Source organism: Pleurodeles waltl, chromosome 3_1 (assembly GCF_031143425.1).
Source record: "Pleurodeles waltl isolate 20211129_DDA chromosome 3_1, aPleWal1.hap1.20221129, whole genome shotgun sequence".
Classification (NCBI taxonomy): Eukaryota; Metazoa; Chordata; class Amphibia; order Caudata; family Salamandridae; genus Pleurodeles; species Pleurodeles waltl.
The window spans coordinates 964,569,554-964,586,338 of NC_090440.1; the positions used below are offsets into that span (position 1 = coordinate 964,569,554).

General features: G+C 45.3%; 1 protein-coding gene across 1 annotated transcript; it reads right to left on the minus strand.

The window, feature by feature from the left end:
- Positions 1–8,853: 8,853 nt before the first annotated feature.
- On the minus strand, positions 8,854–16,781 carry LOC138284828 (mucin-2-like). Its single transcript, XM_069224015.1, has one exon. It carries the CDS (start codon positions 16,779–16,781, stop codon positions 11,070–11,072), a length of 5,712 nt encoding a protein of 1,903 aa, XP_069080116.1. The 3' UTR covers positions 8,854–11,069.
- Between the last annotated feature and the right edge of the window lie 4 nt (positions 16,782–16,785).

Genomic DNA, 16,785 nt, shown 5'->3' on the forward strand with positions numbered 1-16,785 from the left:
AAAGTCAAAGGCCATTGGACAACTGATGCCAGTTGTCCAAAGAAAAACACCAAACCTCCCACTACCACAACCACTACTGCAAACTCTAGTGCCCCTAGTAATAGCAGTGGTGGTGGGAGTAAACCTACTAATAGCCAATCCAAGGGAGTAGCTGGACTCACTTTTGGTAATTTAGTTGGGGTTGGTCTTGTTAGGGAGACCACAGAGGCTGTGTTAGTCTCTGAAGGTGCCATTGATTTGGCCACCTTGGTTGTTTGTCCCCTTAATATGGATAAGTACAAGCAACTTCCCCTAGTAAATGGTGTTGAGTTTCAGGCCTACAGGGACACAGGTGCCAATGTACCATGATAATAGAGAAACTGGTACACCCTGAGCAACACCTACTTGGTCACCAGTACCAAGTGACAGACGCTCATAACAACACTCTTAGCCACCCCATGGCTGTTGTGAATCTCTACTGGGGGGTTACTGGTCAAGTTGTGGTTGCCTCAGATTTACCTGTAGAGTGTCTACTAGGGAATGATTTAGAGACATCAGCTTGGACAGAAGTGGAGTTGGAGGCTCAAGCAGCAATGCTGGGCATTCCTGGGCATATTTTTGCTTTGACAAGGGCTCAGGCCAAACAGCAAAAAGGACAGGGTAACTTGGATCCTGGAACAATGGACCAAGTGCTCCCTAAAGCTAGGGGTAGCAAGGGTAAATCCCTACCCACTATCCCTCCCTCTACAGATGATTCTCCTTCTGAGGAAGAAGAATTTCCTCCCTGTGCAGAACCTTCACCAGATGATCTGGCAGCAGACACTGCTGAGCTTTTGGGTGGAGGGGAGCTTGCCAGGGAAGAGCTGAGTGTGGCACAGCAATCCTGTCCCATATTAGAGGGTTTCAGACAGCAAGCTGTCAAGCAGCAAAATGGGGATGTCAGTGACTCACATAGAGTTTACTGGGAGGACAACCTCTTGTACACAGAGGCAAGGGACCCAAAACCTGGAGCAGCCTGGAGATTGGTCATTCCCCTGCAGTACAGAGAGTTCCTCCTAACTCTGGCACATGACATTCCTTTGGCTGGGCATTTGGGCCAGATCAAAACATGGGAAAGGCATGTCCCCCTGTTTCACTGGCCTAGGATGTCAGAGGACACAAAAGATTTTTGTAAGTCTTGTGTGACCTGCCAATCCAGTGGCAAGACTGGTGGCACACCAAAGGCTCCCCTTATTCTACTACCTGTGGTTGGGGTTCCCTTTGAAAGGGTAGGGGTTGACATAGTTGGCCCCCTTGACCTTCCTACTGCTTCAGGCAATAGGTTTATCTTGGTGGTTGTGGACCATGCCACAAGATATCCTGAAGCAATTCCTCTAAGGACCACTACAGCTCCTGCAGTGGCAAAAGCCCTCCTGGGAATCTTTTCCAGGGTGGGTTTCCCAAAAGAGGTTGTGTCAGACAGGGGTAGCAACTTTATGTCTGCATACTTGAAGGCTATGTGGAGGGGATGTGCTGTAACATACAAATTCACCACACCTTATCATCCACAGACTAATGGACTGGTAGAGAGGTTTAATAAAACTCTCAAATGAATGATAATGGGACTCCCTGAAATACTCAGGAGGAGATGGGATGTCCTGTTACGTTGCCTCCTTTTTGCTTACAGGGAGGTACCCCAGCAAGGAGTGGGCTTCAGCCCCTTTGAACTCCTATTTGGGCACCCTGTAAGAGGTCCAGTAACACTTGTGAAGGAGGGTTGGAGACAACCTCTGAAAGCTCCCAAACAGGACATAGTGGACTATGTACTTGGCCTAAGATCCAGAATGGCTGAGTACATCAAGAAGGCCGGTAAAAACCTTCAGGCCAGCCAAGAGCTCCAGAAGCAATGGCATGACCAGAAGGCTGTTCTGATTCAGTACCAACCAGGACAGAAGGTGTGGGTATTGGAGCCTGTGGCCCCAAGAGCACTCCAAGACAAATGTAGTGGACCCCATCTCATTGTTGAGAAAAAGGGCGAGGTCACCTACTTGGTTGACCTGGGCACTGCCAGGAGTCCCCTTCGGGTGATTCATGTCAACCACCTAAAACCCTACTATGACAGGGCTGATCTCACCCTGCTCATGGCAACAGATGAGGGACAGGAAGAAGAGAGTGACCCTCTCCCTGATCTCTTCTCCTCCACTGATGAGGATGCTCTAGTGGAAGGTGTAGTTTTGGCAGACTGTCTTACTGCAGAAAGACAACTGCATAAATCTCTTTGGACAGTTTTCTGAACTCTTTTCAACTGTGCCAGGCACCACATCTTGGTGTGAACACACAATTGATACTGGAAACAGCATGCCTGTCAAAAGTAAAATCTATAGGCAGCGTGACCATGTCAGGGACTGAATAAAGCAAGAGGTTAAGAAAATGCTTGATCTAGGAGTGCTTGAACCTTCTGAAAGCCCATGGGCGAGTCCTGTGGTGCTTGTACCAAAGCCTCACTCAAAAGATGGAAAAAGGGAGATGAGGTTTTGTGTAGATTACAGAGGTCTCAACCAGGTAACAAAAACTGATGCTCACCCTATACCCAGGGCAGATGAGCTCATAGATACACTGGCATCTGCCAAGTATCTAAGCAACTTTGATTTGACTGCAGGATATTGGCAGATCAAATTGGCTGAGGATGCTACACCTAAAACTGCATTTTCAACTATAGGAGGGCACTACCAATTTACAGTGATGCCCTTTGGTTTGAAAAATGCACCTGCCACTTTTCAGAGGTTGGTGAACACAGTCCTGCAAGGGTTGGAGGCTTTTACTGCAGCATATCTAGATGATATAGCTGTCTTTAGCTCCACCTGGAATGATCACCTGGTCCACCTTTGGAAAGTTTTGGAGGCCCTGCAGAAGGCAGGCCTCACTATCAAGGCCTCAAAGTGCCAGATAGGGCAGGGAAAGGTGGTTTATCTGGGACACCTGGTAGGTGGAGAACAGATTGAACCACTTCAGGGGAAAATCCGGAAAATCATGGATTGGGTTCCCCCTACAACACAGACCCAGGTGAGAGCCTTCCTAGGCCTCACTGGGTATTACAGGAGATTCCCTAAAAACTATGGCTCCATTGCAGCCCCACTTAATGATCTCACTAGCAAGAAGATGCCTAAAAAGGTATTGTGGACAGCTAGCTGTCAGAAAGCTTTTGAGGAGCTCAAACAGGCCATGTGCACTGCACCTGTCCTAAAAAGCCCATGTTACTCCAAGAAATTCATTGTTCAAACTGATGCATCTGAATTAGGGGTAGGGGCAGTCTTATCACAACTGAATTCTGAGGGCCAGGATCAAACAGTTGCTTTTATCAGAAGAAGGTTGACCCCTAGAGAAAAGCGTTGGTCTGCCATAGAGAGGGAGGCCTTTGCTGTGGTCTGGGCACTGAAGAAGTTGAGGCCATACCTGTTTGGCACTCACTTCATTGTTCAGACAGACCACAAACCTCTACTTTGGCTAAAAGAAATGAATGATGAAAATCCTCAATTGTTGAGGTGGTCCATATCTCTACAGGGGATGGACTATACAGTGGAACATAGACCTCGGAGTACCCACTCCAATGCAGATGGACTCTCCAGATCTTTCCGCTTAGACAATGAAGACTCATCAGGTCATGGCTAGTCTTATTGTCCTTCGTTTGGGGGGGGTTGTGTAGGAAAGTACCATCTTGCCTGGCATGTTACCCCCATATTTCACTGTATATATATTTTGTTGTAGTCTATGTGTCACTGGGACCCTGCCAGGCAGGGCCCCAGTGCTCATAAGTATGTGCCCTGTATGTGTTCCCTGTGTGATGACTAACTGTCTCACTGAGGCTCTACTAAACAGAACCTCAGTGGTTATGCTCTCTCTGCTTTCCAAATTTGTCACTAACAGGCTAGTGACCAATTTCACCAATTTACCTTGGCATACTGGTACACCCATATAATTTCCTATTATATGGTACTGAGGTACCCAGGGTATTGGGGTTCCAGGAGATCCCTATGGGCTGCAGCATTTCTTTTTCCACCCATAGGGAGCTCTGACAATTCTTACACAGGCCTGCCAGTGCAGCCTGAGTGAAGTAACGTCCACATTATTTCACAGCCATTTACCACTGCACTTAAGTAACTTATAAGTCACCTATATGTCTAACCTTCACCTGGTGAAGGTTGGGTGCAAAGTTACTTAGTGTGTGGGCACCCTGGGTACTGCCAAACTGCCTTTCTGGGGTTTCCACTGCAGCTGCTGCTGCTGCCAACCCCTCAGACAGGTTTCTGCCCCCTGGGGTCTGGGCAGCCCAGTCCCAGGAAGGCAGAACAAAGGATTTCCTCTGAGAGAGGGTGTTACACCCTCTCCCTTGGGAAATAGGTGTGAAGGGATGGGGAGGAGTAGCCTCCACCAGCCTCTGGAAATGCTTTGATGGGCACAGATGGTGCCCATCTCTGCATAAGCCAGTCTACACCGGTTCAGGGATCCCCCAGCCCTGCTCTGGCTCGAAACTGGACAAAGGAAAGGGGAGTGACCACTCCCCTGACCAGTACCTCCCAGGGGAGGTGCCCAGAGCTCCTCCGGTGTGTCCCAGACCTCTGCCATCTTGGATTCAGAGGTGTTATTGCACAATGGACTTCTCTGAGTGGCCATTGCCAGCAGATGACGTCAGAGACCCCTCCTGATAGGTGCTTACCTCTTTCAGTAGCCAAGCCTCCTTTCTTAGTAGCCAAACCTCCTTTTCCGGCTATTTAGGGTCTCTCCTCTGGGCTATTCCTCAGATAACGACTTGCAAGAATTCACCAGAGTACCTCTGCACCTCTCTCTTCGACTTCTGCCAAGGATCGACCGCTGACTGCTCCAGGACGCCTGCAAAACTGCAACAAAATAGCAAGAAGACTACCAGCGACATTGTAGCACCTTACCCTGCCGGCTTTATCGACTGTTTCCTGGTGGTGCATGCTTTGATGACTGCCTGCCTTCATCCTGCACTGGACGTCATGAAGAAATCTCCGGTGGGTCGACGTAATCTTCCCCCTGCTTCAGCAGGCACCACACTTCAGTGTCACAGGTACTCTGGGATCCCTCTCATCCTGATGAGCGTGGCCCCTGGAACACAGGTGGTGGACCCAAGTGACCCAGACTGTCCAGTGGTCCAACTGTCCAAATTTGGAGGAGGTAAGTTCCTTGCCTCCCCTCTCAAGACAGTAATCCTGTGCACTGCGTGAACTGCAGCTGCTAGGGCTTCTGTGCACATTTCCACAAAATCCTTCATACACAGCCAAGCCTATATCCCCAGTATTCTGTCCTGTATTGCTCAACTCCCTGAGTTGTTCTCCGGCTTTGTGGGACCCTCTTTTGCAGTGTTGAGATAACCACAATGTTCAGACTTCTTGAACCCGTGTTCAAGGACTTCTGCGGGTGCTATCTTCTTGTGCATGGGCTCTCTACGTTGCTGAGGGCCCCCCTGTCTCCTCTCCCAAGTGGTGACATTCTGGTCCTTCCTGGGTCCGGGCAGCACCCTTTTTCTTTAACAACAACACTTGCAGCTAGCAAGGCCTGTTTGCGGTCTTTTGCCAAAGAAACAACTCTGCATCCTCCAGCACTCCGTGGGACATCTTCTGCATGAAGGAGAAGTTCCTAGCACCTTTTGTTGTTGCAGAATCTTCATCTTCTTTCATCTGGAGGCAGCCATTTTGCACCTTCACCCGGGGTTTAGTGGGCTCCTGCCCCCCTGGACACTTCTGCAACTCTTGGACTTGGTCCCCTTCCTTTGCAGGTCCTCATGTCCAGAAATCCACCTTCAGTGTTTTGCAGTCTGTTGTGGTCTTTGCAAAATCCTCTATCACGACTCTGGTGTGTTTCTGGAGAAATAGTAGTACTTTACTCCTACTTTCCAGGGACTTGGGGTGGGGTATCTTGGACACCCTTAGGGTTTTCTTACTCTCCCAGAGACCCTTAACACATTACACTAGCGTAGGGGGTCCATTGGTGGTTTGCATTCCACTTTCTTAATATATGGTGTGTGTTGCCCCTAGGCCTACTGCATCCTATTGTATTCTACAGTGTTTGCACTACTTTCTGACTGTTTTACTTAGCTGATTTTGGTTTGTGTGTACATTTTGTGTATTTTACTTACCCCCTGAGGGAGTATATCCTCTGAGATATTTTTTGCACATTGTCACTAAAATAAAGTACCTTTATTTTTAGTAACTCTGAGTATTGTGTTTCTTATGATATAGTACCTATATGATATAATGGTATAGTAGGAGCTTTGCATGTCTCCTAGTTCAGCCTAAGCTGCTCTGCTATAGCTACCTCTATCAGCCTAAGCTGCTAGAACACTACTAATCTACTAATAAGGGATAACTGGACTTGGCACAAGGTGTAAGTACCATCAGGTACCCACTAGAAGCCAGGCCAGCCTTTTACACTTATGCATGCATTCATTGCGAGTTCATTACTTAGAAAATCTTATGTTTGTTCATTGTCTGTTCCTAAATGTTAATTTGAACTTAGAGTTTGAAGCTTGAATTCCATCCCTCTGAAACTTCAGACGATTCCTTCACCCTTCTCTTTCTCCCCTTACCATTGGTAAAGGCTTGAGGACATGGCTGTTCTCTAGAGGATAGCAACTCAGTGGTGCTAATAGGCTTAGATCACAGAACCAAAACTCATCTTAAGTTGAATATGCGTTGAACAAAAAAGCTTAACACAATTGCTGTGGAATAAACAAATTCACAAAGTTCACAAAGTTTTGTTTAATCAGCTAATTTCTGTTGAATGAAGGACTCATTGTGGTACCCACAATAGTAACATTTTAAAATATCTCAGGCCTGCCACTGCAGCCTGTAGTGTAGTATTAAACTACCAATTTCCGTTGCAAAATAAACCTTTTTCCAGGTCTAAACCTTTCTTTTTAATACATATTAGTCACCAAGAAAGGGCACAGTGCACTGCAGTACATGTGGTAACCTTTGATTGGGAGAAGGTAGACATATGTTTATTCTCAAATGAATTGTAGTTTAATATTTTCATTAATGGTAAAGTCGGATTTTAAGTCACCATTCTAAAACTAGTCTTTTGCCACCCCAGACGTCTTGGAGCCTTGACAGCTTTACAGAACCAGATGTGGGGTACTATGGGGGAATCCCCCCACTTCAAAGGTTGGCACCAGGTAATAATAGTGGATCTCCTGAGCTACTCATAGGTGCACTCCAGGACATCTGACATTACAGAAGAAGGACTGCCTTGTTCCACAGAGGTCTGCCCTAATGCTTTAGGCCTTCCTGGTTCCCTAGAAGACTGCCCTGCTGATACCAGAGAATTGCCTTGATGATTGAGACCTGCCTTGTTCCACAGAAGACTGCCCTCCTGCCTGAGGCCTGCCCTGCTTACTTAGATGGAAGACTGGACATGCTTCATCCATCCCAGACTAATCTGGGTGACTCAAAGGGTCAGTTGGCTGACCTCCTGTTCTGAGCTTCAGGAACACAACAAGCTGCAGAGGCCTCCTTGCAACTGCTCAGCTAACCTGCTGCACTGGACTTGCTTGGACTGGCAAATAGACCAGTACGAGCCCTGCTGGCCTCTGCTAGAGTAAGTCGCTGATCCCCTAGAAGTGTCTCCCTAGGTCCTGAACCCTTGACTTGCATAAAAGTGTACAAAGTGTACTCCTCTTCAAGAAAAGAAGAAATCCTGACTTTTTTGGCTCTTCCCGGCTACAAATGGTCCCATTTGTGCTGATACTCTTCCATCCACTATGACTGCCAATGTGAAGCTCTGGAGAACTCAAAAATTCACCCTACAGTAACCACCGGTGGTGACTGGCGACACAATATCTGCACTTCGAGCTACAGCAACGACAGCCCACAGTGACAGGCAATATGAAGCTCCATCAACAACCGCCCTTGACATCTGAATGGATCTTTGCACTACAGCAACAAACATCTGTTATGCTAGGCCTACTCTTCGCACTACAGTGTCAGCCATCCATAATGCTATCCATACTCCTTGTGGCCTCCTCCACTGCAAACTGAACTATTGCACCAGAATTTTTTTTTATTCAGAGGACTAAACTGGTCTTTGTATCTGCTGAACTTGTGACTTTGCCCTGGTCTAGTACACCCAGGTGACTATGAGTGGCACTTTGTTCTTTTAGGTGCTATATCGACTCAATGATTTAAAATTGCACATTGGCAGTTCTACTGGTTGGATTCTTTGCTTTTCTGGTATTGTGTTATTTATTGAAATGTTTTCTAATTTTTTTATTGGTTTATTGGTTTATTGGTTTGGGACTTATCTTGTGCTGTGTTTTCACTTTATTACTGTTACACTTTACACATTGCCTCTGTGTTAAGCCTGACTGCTTTGTGCCAAGCTACCAGAGGATTAAGCACAAGTTACTTTAGTGAGTTTTGACATTCATCCTGACAAGGATTGTGGTTGTTGGCTGAGTGGTGGTGCTTTCACCCCGCTCATCCAATAAATCAATTTCTTAACCTCTGGAAAAAGAAAAAGGGCAATATTAGTTAGTTTATAAAACAATGTTATGTGTCACCGGGATTTTATTGAGGATTGTTTGCTGTTTGGTGTTGATAGCTTACTGTTTACGTTTTATGAACCTACATGTGTATGTTTGTTTATAATATCTTCAACTACCAAGAAAAACACGTGTACTTAGTACATACCTCAATGTATACAAAACATCACATTGCTCTTCTTTTAATAGAGGTGAATGGCAAAGAAGAGTGGGAAAGGCAAAGGAGGACCATCATTCTCTTCAGAAACTAAACCATAAACCATTTGGTTGCTGTGTCAGAAATGCATAATTGGGGAATCAATGTTAGTGTGTCACATAGAAAACGAGACAGAGAGGTTATTCTAATCTACCATTTATTTCATATTTGCAGTTTACAGTAAAATATAACCCAAAGAGAAAAGAAAAATATGAGAAATCATATCAAGGTGGTGCACTTGGGAACATTCACAAGAACTTGGGAAGGTGGCAAGGTTAGGTGGGATGAGCCTTTCTAGAAACCTTAACAGTTCCATGCAACTGCTGAAGAGAAGGTTTTGTTGGGATGAATTTTCCTTCCAGATTACTCGTTAGAGAAAACTAAGAAACTAAGGACTATGATAGTGTTTCTTGCCATTGAGAAATCTACATGCCCATTGGTCAGTACTGAGGTGAGATGCTGAAGGATCTGTTATCAGTTTTTTTCTGGATTTGAAAGCAAGGTACCTCCATGTTTTGCTGGTGAGAAGGTGATGAGATGGTTGGTAGATATTGCTGAAAAAAGTGGATCCAATTTCAGCTAAATATTGTTGGAAATAGGGATGATTCCTATCAGTCAGTATTTTTAGGAGGTGTATTTTGGTAGTTGTTGAGTGAGATGGTGAGGTAATTGTAATGGATACTATTAGTGAGCCCAAGAGATAATTTCTGGTGGGTATTGTTTCTGAGAAGAAGAGATGGCAATACTTAGGTTGTATGAGTGAAATGATGAGGTTCCTGATTCTAGGCATTAACAGTAAAAATTGTGAGGTGACTGTAGGTGGATATTGCTATTGATATTGAGGTAATGATGATTCGGTTGTGAGGTTTTGTTGATGCGAAGGGAATATTCCAGTTGGTAGGTACTGTTTCTAAGAAGACAAATATTGGAATGGAAAATGGGGTGCATTTTGGGTTTGCTCCTCTGGGGTTGTGATATAGGCTCAAACATTGATGCATATTATAGTAGTTCCTTTTTCTAGCTAGCAGGCTGTCAATTTTAACAGAAAACTAGTATGATACGCTCAAATGAGAGACAGTAACCGACAGTTAAAAAGGCCAAGGATTAGAGACAGTGTTAGAGATCATGGCTGGTTGGCTAAGGGTATGGAAGCTGAGCTTACCAGATCATCTTTATTTGATTCTAACAAACAATTTACTCTTCAGTAGGAATTTCAGAACAGAGTTGCTCACCAGTTCCTAGGATTTGAAGCTCTAATTTTCACTGTCATAGGTACCAAGGAAATTCTACAGCTGCTGTTCTTTTTAAGTATTACATTGGAAATGAAGAAGATATGGTAAAGGCAATGTGAGGTTTGTTCTGGTGTGTTTGTTGCTAATGAGTGAGTAAAGAAGAGAATGTACCTGCTACAAGGTTGTTGGGAATTGAATACTAAAAGCTTCGAATAGTACTATTTAGCACACTCTTGTGGAAAAATCTGTTGGCTAATTATTATAAACTGTGAAGCTAGAAAGAGGTGGTATTCCAGGTTCTGGATGCATTGCAAGGGGAAAGTATATGAGGATACGATCAAAGATGACTAAATCCAGACAAACCACTAAAACCATCTCCTTAATGGTCACTATAGCCTAAAACATGGGTAATAATAATCTACACAGGTGCTGTGTTTTAACATGTTGTGATTGCATCTTTACTTGTATCCAGCTTTAGGTTCAGATGTTGTGACTTGCTCTTCTAGAGTATCAAGTTACCCACTACCTTTGGGTTTAGATGTGATTTGACCTTCTATTGACTCAGGCTTCCCACTATGTTCTGGCTTAGGTGTCGTAACTTTCCCTTCAGTATTATCAGGCTTAACACCACTTTATAGCTCCAGTGATATGACTTGCTTTTATGTTGCCTCAACGCCACCACTGCTTTCTGCATCCAGTGTTGTGTACAGATTTTTTGTTGTATCGTTTTCACTGCTAGTTAATGGCTGAGGTATTCTGCCCTGATTTTCTGTTTTGTCAGGTGCACCGTATATTTCCAGAAGACTTTCTTGTTTTGTCAGTGGTTCATTTGGCATACATATTTATGTTGATAGGGAAGGTTAGCTGCTTATTCTGGTAGTAGTGGTGGTGTTTATGCTCTACTGACTGGTCCAGGGGATGAAGCACTTGTGGTTGTCAGCTCATGTAATTGTGGTATTGTGACATTTGGCTCAGAAGATGGCTGGTTTTGGTGCTGGATATGCTGTTGTGCTAAACTCAGCCAGTGACTGCACAAGTGCTTTTGTGGTTTATTCATGTGACAGTGGTGATGCTGCTATAGTTGTTGGCTTCAATGAAGAGCTTATGTAGTGATTCCCTCAGGTTATACTTCTGTAGTAGCTGATTCATGTTGTGGTGCTGTAGTAGTTGACTCAGGTTGTTGTGGTTTTGATCTGGTTGTTGGATCAAGTGGTGGTTCTGTTGCTGTGGTTGAATTAAATAATTGTGATGTAGTGGTTTGCTCAGCTGGAAGAGATGGAGTTGTAGCAATTAGCCCAGAGGGCAGTACTGTCATTATAGTTGGTTCAAGCAGTAGTGCTGGTGTTTCTGCTTTACTAGTTGGCTCCAATGGTGGAGCTGATGTAGTGGTTGGTTGAGATTTTGCCGAAATAGTAAATTCAGTCGATTGTATGACTGTAGTTATTGACTCAGGCGGTTGTATTGTTGCAGTAGTTGGCTCAGGTGGTGGGGCATCTGATGCAGTTGATTCAATTGATGGCGGTACCATATTAGATTGCTGAGGTGGATGGGATGATGCTCCTCTGAATGCTGTTTCTTGCGGGTGCGGTGCTGTGGTGGAAATCTCAGCCAATGTTAGCAGCGGTGCTGTTGTGGTTTCTTCATGTGGCCATGGGGATTCAATTGTAACAGTTGGCTTCGGTGATGGAGCAAATGTAGTGGTTGCTATAGGTTGTACTGCTGTAGTAGTCAATTCATTTGGTTGTGGGACTGCACTGGCTGCCTCAAGTGATAGCATTGTAGTAGTGTGCTTAGGTGGTTGGGCTGCTGGTGTGATTGACTCAAGTGATAGTGGTACTGTGGTGACTTTCTCAAATGGTGGGGATGCTGCTGCTTTGGTAGTTGTTTTTTGTGGTGGTGGTGTTGTGGTGGTAATCTCAGCCAGTGTTTGCAGCAGTGCTGTTGTGATTTCGTCATGTGGTGGTGGTGATGCTGATGTAGTTATTCGCTTCAGTGATGGAGCTAATGTAGTGGTTGGCACGGGTTGTGTTCCTGTAGTACTTGATTCATGTGGTTGAGGTACTGTAAGGGTTGATTCAGGGGGTTGCGATGTTGATATGGTGGTTTGCATAGCCTGTGAGGTCAGAACTGTAGAAATTAGCCTGGGAGGTGCTACTGTCATCTTGGTATGTTCAAGTTGTTGTGCTGGTGTTTCTGCTTTAGTAGTTGACTCCCATGGTGGAGCTAATGTAGTGATTTGCTTGTGTTCTGTTGCTGTAGTAGTGAACTCATTTGGCTGAGGAACTGCAGTATTTGAGTCAGGTGGTTGTATGGTTGTATTAGTTGCCTCAGTTGGTGGGGATGCTACGGCGGTTGACCCAACTGATGGTGGTACAGTAGTAGATTCCTGAGGTGGTGGGGGTGATGATTCTCTGGTTGTTTTCTCTTCTTGAGGTGGTGCTGTGGTGGCAAGCTCAGCCAGTGTTTGCACCTGTGCTGTTGTGGTTTCTTCATGTGGCCATGGTGATGCTACTGTAGTGGCAGACGTTGGGGATGGTGCTAATGTAGTTGTTTTCTTAGCTTGTGCTGCTGTAGTAGTCAATTCATTTGCTTGTGGGACTGTAGTTCCTGTGTCAGATTGTTTTATTGTAGTTGTTGACTTAGGTGGTGGGGTCGCTGATATGGTTGACTCAAGTGAAGATGGGATTGTTGCAGTTTGCTCAGGTGGTTGGGGTGATGCTACTCTGGTTGTTGTTTTTTGTGGTGGTTGTGTAATGCTTAACTCAGCCAGTGTTCGCAGCAGTGTTGTGATTTCTTCATGAGGTGGTGGGGATTCTATTTTAGTTGTTGACTTCAGTGATAGAGCTAATGTAGTGGTTGGCTCAGGTTGTGCTGCTGTAGTAATGAAGTCACTTGACTGTAACACTGTAGTGGTTGAGGCAGGTGGTTTTATGGTTGTAGTAGTTGGCCCAGGTGGTGGGGCCGCTGGTGTGGTTGACTCAGTTGATGGTGGTATTGTAGTGATTTGCTGAGTTTGTGGTAATGATGCCATTCTGGTTGTTGCTTCTTGTGGTTTTGGAGCTGTGGTGTAGAGCTCAGACAGTGATTGCAGCTGTACTGTTGAGGTTTCTTCATGTGGCTGTGGTGATGCTATTGTAGTTGTTGGCCTCATTGATCGAACCAATGTAGCAGTTAGCTTAGGTTGTGCTGTTGCAGTAGTGAATTCATGTGGTTGTTGGACTGTATTTGTTGCATCCCGTGGTTGTATTGTAGAAGTTGACTTAGGTGATGGGGCTGCTGGTGTGGTTGACTTAAGTGATACTTGTACTATTTTAGTTTCCTCAAGTGGCTTGGATGATGCAGATCTGGTTGTTGCTTCTTGTGGTTGTGATTCTGCCGAGGTTATCTCAGCCAGTGTTTGCAGCAATACTGTTGTGACTTCCTCATTTTCTGGTGTAGATGCTGCTACACTTATTGGTCTCACTGATGGAGCTACCATAGTTTTTGACTCAGGTTGTGCTGTTCCTGCAGTTGATTCATGAGGTAGCGGTACTGTAGTGGTTGACTCAGGTGGTTGTGAAGTTGTTCTGGTGGTTTGTTCAGGTGGTGATGCTGCTGGTGTGGTTAACTTAAGTAATGGAGGTGTTGTAGTTGTAGTCTTAGCTGGTGAGAATGGAGCTGTAGAAATTAGCCCAGTGGGTGGTACTGTCATTGTGGTATGTTCAAGTGGTTGTGCTGGTGTGTCTACTTTAGTAGTTGGCTCGAGTGTTGGAGCTAATATAGTGGTTACTCTAGTTTGTGCTCCCATAGTAGTGAACCCATTTGGTTGTCGAAATACAGTTGTAGAGTCAGGTGTTTTTTTTGTTGAAGTAGTTGGTTCTAGTGTTGCGGCTTCTGGTGTGGTTAACTCAATTGATGGTGGTAACATAGTGGTTTGATGAGGTGGTGGGGATGATGCAGCACTGGTTGCTGTTTCTTGTGGTGGTGGTGCTGTGATGATAAGATCAGTCAGTATGTTCAGCTCTTTTGTTGTGGTTTCTTCATGTGACCATGGTGATGCTAGTGTACTGGTTGACTTTGGTGATGTTTGCTTAGGTTGTGCTTCTGTAGTAGTCGATTTATTTGGTTGTGGGACTGTAGTCCCTGTGTCAGATGGTTTTATTGTAGCTGTTGACTTAGGTGGTGGGGTCCCTGATATGGATGACTCAAGTGAATGTTGTACTGTTGCGGTTTGCTCAGGTGGTGGGGGTGATTCTTCTCTGGTAGTTGTTTTTTGTGGTGGTTGTGTTGTGCTAAGCTCAGCCAATGTTTGCAGAAGTGTTGTTGTGATTTCTTCATGAGGTGGTAGAGATGCTGTTTTAGTTGTTGACTTCAGTGATAGACCTAATGTAGTGGTTGGATCAGGTTGTTCTGCTGTAGTAGTGACGTAATTTGGTTGTGGGACTGCAGTGGTTGAGTCAGGTGGTTGTATGGTTGTGGTAGTTTGCTCAGGTGGTGGTGCCTCTGGTGTGGGAGACTCAATTGATGGTGGTACTGTAGTGATTTGCTGAGGTGGTGGGGATGATGCAGATCTGGTTGTTGCTTCTTGTGGTTTTGGTGGTGTCATGGTAAGCTCAGACAGTGTTTGCAGCTGTACTGTTGTGGTTTCTTCATGTGGCTGTGGTGATGCTACTGTAGTTGTTAGCTTAATTGATCCAGCAAATGTTGTAGTCGGCTTAGGTTGTGCTGCTGTAGTAGTCAATTCATTTGGTTGTTGGCCTGTATTTGTTGCATCAAGAGGTTGTGTTGTAGTTGTTGACTTAGGTGGTGGGGCTGCTGGTGTGGTTGACTTAAGTGATACTGGTACTACTGTAGTTTCCTCATGTTGCTTTGATGCTGCTGCTCTGGTTGATGCGTCTTGTGGTTGTGATCCTGCAGAAGTTATCTCAGCCAGTGTTTGCAGCAGTGCTGTGGTGACTTCTTCATGTTGTGGTGTGGATGATCCTATAGTTATTGGTCTCACTGATGGAGCTACTGTAGTTTTTGACTCAGGTTGTGCTGTTCCTGCAGTTGATTCATGAGGAGGCGGTACTGTAGTGGTTGACTCAGGTGGTTGAGATGTTCTTCTGGTGGTTTCTTCAGGTGGTGATGCTGCTGGTGTGGTTAACTTAAGTAATGGAGGTGTTGGAGTTGGAGTCTTATCTGGTGAGAATGGGGCTGTGGAAATTAGCCCAGGGGGTGGTACTGTCATTGTGGTATGTTCAAGTGGTTGTGCTGGTGTGTCTGCTTTAGCAGTTGGCTCCAGTGTTGGACTTAATATGGTGGTTACTCTAGTTTGTGCTCCCATAGTAATGAACCCATTTGGTTGTCGGACTACAGTTGTAGAGTCAGGTGTTTTTTTTGTTGAAGTAGTTGGTTCTAGTGTTGCGGCTTCTGGTGTGGTTAACTCAATTGATGGTGGTAACACAGTGGTTTGGTGAGGTGGTGGGGATGATGCAGCACTGGTAGCTGTTTCTTGTGGTGGTGGTGCTGTGATAATAAGATCAGTCAGTATTTTCAGCTCTGTTGTGGTTTCTTCATGTGGCCATGGTGATGTTAGTGTACTGGTTGACTTCGGTGATGGCGCTAACATTGCTGTTTGCTTAGGTTGTGCTTCTGTAGTAGTCGATTCATTTGGTTGTGGGACTGTAGTCCCTGTGTCAGATGGTTTTATTGTAGTTGTTGACTTAGGTGGTGGGGTCCATGATATGGCTGAGTCAAGTGAATGTTGTACTGTTGCGGTTTGCTCAGGTGGTGGGGGTGATGCTACTCTGGTTGTTGTTTTTTGTGGTGGTTGTGTTGTGCTAAGCTCAGCCAGATTTTGCAGCAGTGTTGTTGTGATTTCTCCATGAGGTGGTAGAGATGCTGCTTTAGTTGTTGACGTCAGTGATAGACCGAATGTAGTGGTTGGATCAGGTTGTTCTACTGTAGTAGTGACGCCATCTGGTTGTGGGACTGCAGTGGTTGAGTCAGGTGGTTGTATGGTTGTAGTAGTTGGCTCAGGTGGTGGTGCCTCTGGTGTGGGTGACTCAATTGATGGTGGTACTGTAGTGATTTGCTGAGTTGGTGGGGATGATACAGATCTGGTTGTTGTTTCTTGTGGTTTTGGTGGTGTCGTGGTAAGCTCAGACAGTGTTTGCAGCTGTACTGTTGTGGTTTCTTCATGTGGCTTTGGTGATGCTACTCTAGTTGTTGGCTTCATTGATCGAACAAATGTTGTAGTCTGCTTAGGTTGTGCTGCTGTAGCACTCAATTCATTTGGTTGTTGGCCTGTATTTGTTGCATCAAGAGGTTGTATTGTACTTGTTGACTTAGGTGGTGGGGCTGCTGCTGTGCTTGACTTAAGTGATACTGGTACTATTGAAGTTTCCTCATGTTGCTTCGATGCTGCTGCTCTGGTTGTTGCTTTTCGTGGTTGTGATGCTGCCGAGGTTATCTCAGCCAGTGTTTGCAGCAATGCTGTAGTGACTTCCTCATGTTGTGGTGTGGATGCTGCTATAGTTATTGGTCTCACTGATGGAGCTACCATAGTTTTTGACTCAGGTTGTGCTGTTCCTGCTGTTGATTCATGAGGTAGCGGTACTGTAGTGGTTGACTCAGGTGGTTGTGATGTTCTTCTGGTGGTTTGTTCAGGTGGTGATGCTGCTGGTGTGGTTAACTTAAGTAATGGAGGTGTTGTAGTTGTAGTCTTAGCTCGTGAGAATGGAGCTGTAGAAATTAGCCCAGTGGGTGGTACTGTCATTGTGGTATGTTCAAGTGGTTGTGCTGGTGTGTCTACTTTAGTAGTTGGCTCGAGTGTTGGAGCTAATATAGTGGTTACTCTAGTTTGTGCTCCCATAGTA